The 4281-nt window shown below is 39.4% G+C and overlaps 1 protein-coding gene across 1 annotated transcript; it reads right to left on the reverse strand.

Moving 5' to 3' along the window:
• Nucleotides 1-1940: 1940 nt before the first annotated feature.
• LOC108306430 (DNA dC->dU-editing enzyme APOBEC-3G-like) lies at nt 1941-3711 on the reverse strand. The gene is given in 3 exon segments (XM_017531362.2): nt 1941-2694; nt 2697-2729; nt 3699-3711. Coding segments are annotated over 3 exon segments (492 nt in total). The 3' UTR covers nt 1941-2248.
• Between the last annotated feature and the right edge of the window lie 570 nt (nt 3712-4281).

Consider the following 4281-nt stretch of genomic DNA (forward strand, 5'->3'; position numbering starts at 1 on the left):
TCAACTATAAAAAATACCTAGAGATAAAATGAACAAAGATATATTAGATTGCTATGTAAAAAAAAACCCAAGTTGTTGCTGAGACATTACATTTAATCCAAACAATAAAAATGATATGCTGTGTTCGTGGATTGCAAGACTGAATATTATTAACGTAACAATTGTCCCAAACCTAACTGATAGAACCAAGCAGAATTCTTTTTTGTAGAAGTTGACAAGGCGAGCAGAATTCTTTTTTGTAGAAGTTGACAAGACAGTTTTGAAATTTATATGGGTATGCCAAAGGGATCCGAAATAACCGTGAAAAAAAAAACACAGTTGGAGCACTTATTCCACCTAACTTCAAGACTTACTTTTTTTTCCCCCTTTTTTTGAGATGGAGTTTCGCTCTTTTGTACAGGCTGAAGTGCAGTAGCACAATCTCAGCTCACTGCAACCTCTGTCTCCTGGGTTCAAGTGATTCTCCTGCCTCAGCCAACTGAGGAGCTGGAATTAACAGGCTCCCACCACCATGCCCAGCTAATTTTTTGTATTCTTAGTGGAGACGGGGTTTCTTCACGTTGACCAGGCTGGTCTTAAAGTCCTGACCTCAAGTGATCTACCTGCCTCAGCCTTCCAAAGTGCTGAGATTACAGGCATGAGCCACCATGCCTGGCCAAGACTTACTATTCCGTAAGTCTATAATCAGAACTGTGTCATATTCACAACAACAAAAATAGATAAGTTGATCATTGGAAAAGAATACAGAGCCCACAAATAGACCCACTTACATACAGTCAAATGATGTTTGAAAAAATGTCAAAGCAATTCGACAGAAAGGAAAATCTCTTCAACAAATGATATTGGAACAACTGGAATCTAATATGGTATAAAGCTCAGTATAATAAACCACAAATTTATTTAAGACAGATCACAGGCTAGATGTAAAAACCGGAACTATAAAACTTCTAGGATAAAACATAAGGCAAAACAATCTTCTCACCCTAGGGATACAAAGTTCTCTTAGAGAAGACACAAAAACACTAATCATGAACAAAGTGATAGATGGAAGTTCATCAAAATTTAAAACTTTTACTCATCAAAGAAACCATTAAGAAAATTAATGGGCAAACCACAGAACTGGAAGAAAATATTTACAACACATATATCATGTGAAGGGCCCATATCCACCAAATGTAAAAACGTTTGTAACTCAATGATAAAAGAAAAATGACCTAATAAAAATAGGCAAAGATTGAAGAGATACTGCCAGAAAGAAGTACATACCCCCAACTCTCTTGTCCTTCTTATAATTCTCACATAGCAAAAGCAGGATCTTGGTTAAACTCAACTTTCTGCCTCTCCTGCTGCTGCACACAAGTTGAATTTAGGTGGAAAAATACATACAAACACACTCGCCTCAATTTAAGTTCATTATTATCCCCCTCAAGTGGAATTTAATACTGCCTGCAATTGTACATACTTGCTTAGATAATTCTCTTCTAGTCTCCTGAGTGACAATTTAACTCCCTATCCTCTTTGCTTAAATTTCCAATACCTTCTCCCCATCCTTATTCTGAGTTAGACATATGGCTCCTTACCTCATTGAGATCTTCAAAGCAATCAGCAGACAAGCTCCACAGATTTCCACCACAATTTCTCCCCACCTGCCGGTGTCTGCACCCACATGTTCTGTCTGCCTGTGTGGACCTACGCAAAAACCATGCACACCTCCATCTAAGGCAACAGCTGTACTAAGGCACGAAGCTCCTGACCCCTTGCTCACATGGGGAACCTCCTTCCAGCAATTAATTCTTCTCACCCATTTTTAGCTCTGTACCATATCATTTCTATCAGTCAAGAAACATGCCACTAGTTCTTAAAAATAAACAAAACCAAAAAGTCCTCTTCTCTTGATCTTACCTCACCCATTCATTATTATACAATTTCTTTTTTATGAAAATATTTAGTATTTCATTGTATTCCTCTACATATAAAACCAATTCAAATTGTCACTGGATTAGTAGGTTTGAAACTTTTCTGACTGTATTGAGCACAATCTTACTACTATAGCACATAAATTTTTGATTGAAGGTAATTCACTCTAATTTTTAAAATAATCTGCTTGGTCAGGAGCGCATTGCTTTGCTGGCATCTGTGATCAGCTGGAGATGGCAGTGAACAGTCTGGTTGCATTTCTTGGAAGAAGATCTTTTATTCTGCTGCTCAACCCAGGTCTCTGCCTTCCTTAGAGACTGAGGCTCATCCATCAGTTTCCCTGGAGAACGGCCTGCAGCCTCCCACTCAGGTCTTGGCTATGCTCATCTAATCCCTCCCAGGGCTGGAAGGGGTGGCCCCGGTGATCCACAAAGGTGTCCCAGCAGTGCCTAAACTCGCTGTATTTCATCACGGAAATTGAGGCCCCAGCTCTGTCCAGCCTGCGCAGGCCCTTTTTATATCCTCGTTGATAATCATAGATGCGGGCAGCGAAGATGCGCAGGTTCACGTGTGGGTTCTCTTGAAGGAATTCAGCCACCTTCTCAGCACAGCTGAAGCAGGGGCTCCAGGAGATGAAGCAGGTGACCCTATAGCACTGGGCCAGGTCCAGCTTCCAAAAGGAAATCGGGTCCAGGAGGCACAGCTCTGCATGGCGGCCTTCAGGGAAACCGGGATTATTTGAAGCCTTGTTGAGTATGAAGCCCCTGTGCTGGTGCCATTGTGCATGTGCTCCACCTCATAACATACAATTTCTTTGTTCTCCTTTGCAGCAAAACTCCTTTTGTAACAATAACAATGGCAACGAAGTCACGTAATCCTCAGGTTTCCAATTTATTTCCTCCCATTGTCTTTTAAATTCATTCAAGTTCAACTTTACCCAAAACAGCCAAGTTTAAACTTTACCCAAACCACTCCTCTCACCAAAGTTGCCAATAAGCTCTCTCTGTTGTTAATTCCAATGTCAATGATAAGTTCTTACTTTTGGTTTTTTGCCACATCCACAATATTTTCAACTGATTATTCCTTCTTTCTTTGACATATTTTCACTTGGTTTCCAAGACATCAAACACTTTCTTTTTTTTTTTTTTTAAATATATATATTTTATTGCATGTTAGGTTTCGGGGTTCATGTGAATAACATGCACGATTGTTGCATAGGTACATATATGGCGATGTCATTTACCAAACACTTTCTTAGCTTGCCCTTCACCTCACTGATTACTGAGTCAGTCATCTCTGTCATCTCTGCTCTGCTTCTTCTGCCTCACCTTTTAATTTCAGTGTGTCCTGGGGCTCAGTGTTTGGTCTTGTTTTCTTCTCCACCTCATGGAATCCCTGGGAGAAATTATTTGGTTAACAAAATTAGAGCTGCTGCCAGATCTCTTTCCTGAACTCCACATTTGTTTGCCCAACTATCTATTCAACTTCTTCACATGAATGCCTGATAAATATCTCAAATTTGGTATGTCCAAAACTTCATTCCTATACACTCCATTCTTCTAGTTGCTTAAGCTAAAAAAGCATCTAGTCAACCTTGACTCTTCCTATTTCTCCCAAATTCCGTACATGATCCAATGCTCTCTCGGCTTTCAAAGTAGAAAGATTTGTTCAGAGTCACCAGGCTGTAACCAAGATGTTGGTCAAGCTGTTCTTCCCTCACATAGGGAAGAAATCTGCTTCCAAGCTTATTCAGGATGTTGGCAGAATCTGACTCATTATACCTCTGGCTGCCATCTTGCCTATGAGTTATCACCACATACTTGCACCTAGAAAATGAGTCGAGACCATTTCATTTCCCACCAAACATAAAGCACATTTGTAGCCATCAAACACAATTATTGAAACCTCGTTTGGAAAACCAATTTGGATCAGGAATTGCATGTTAATATTACCACGTAAACTAGAATGTACTGCAAAGAAGTCTTATTGATTCTGGAAGATTTCTTTGACTAGTTAGAAGTGACAGTAAGTTCCTTACCCATCTTTTTTGCCTTTGTTTTCATCTGAGAATCGTTTTTCAAGTAACAGAACTCTATGGGGGGCATACTCATTCTTATACGAAACTTCCAAGACTTTTAAGTTACACAAACTTTTTTCAGAATGTCCAAGGGGATAATTATCTTCCTGCAGAGATAAGCAAGACTTCATTATTCTATCTAAAGCCTACAGTAGACTTGATTTTTTGACTTCTAAACTCTGAGTACAAATAATATCTGTATTTAAAGTTTTCCTTTGAGTCCGTTAGTCAGTATAATTCAACACTTGACACAAGGATACATGCATGAGAGTACATGTGTCCACTGC

This window comes from Cebus imitator, unplaced genomic scaffold (genome assembly GCF_001604975.1).
Source record: "Cebus imitator isolate Cc_AM_T3 unplaced genomic scaffold, Cebus_imitator-1.0 Scaffold72, whole genome shotgun sequence".
NCBI lineage: Eukaryota > Metazoa > Chordata > Mammalia > Primates > Cebidae > Cebus > Cebus imitator.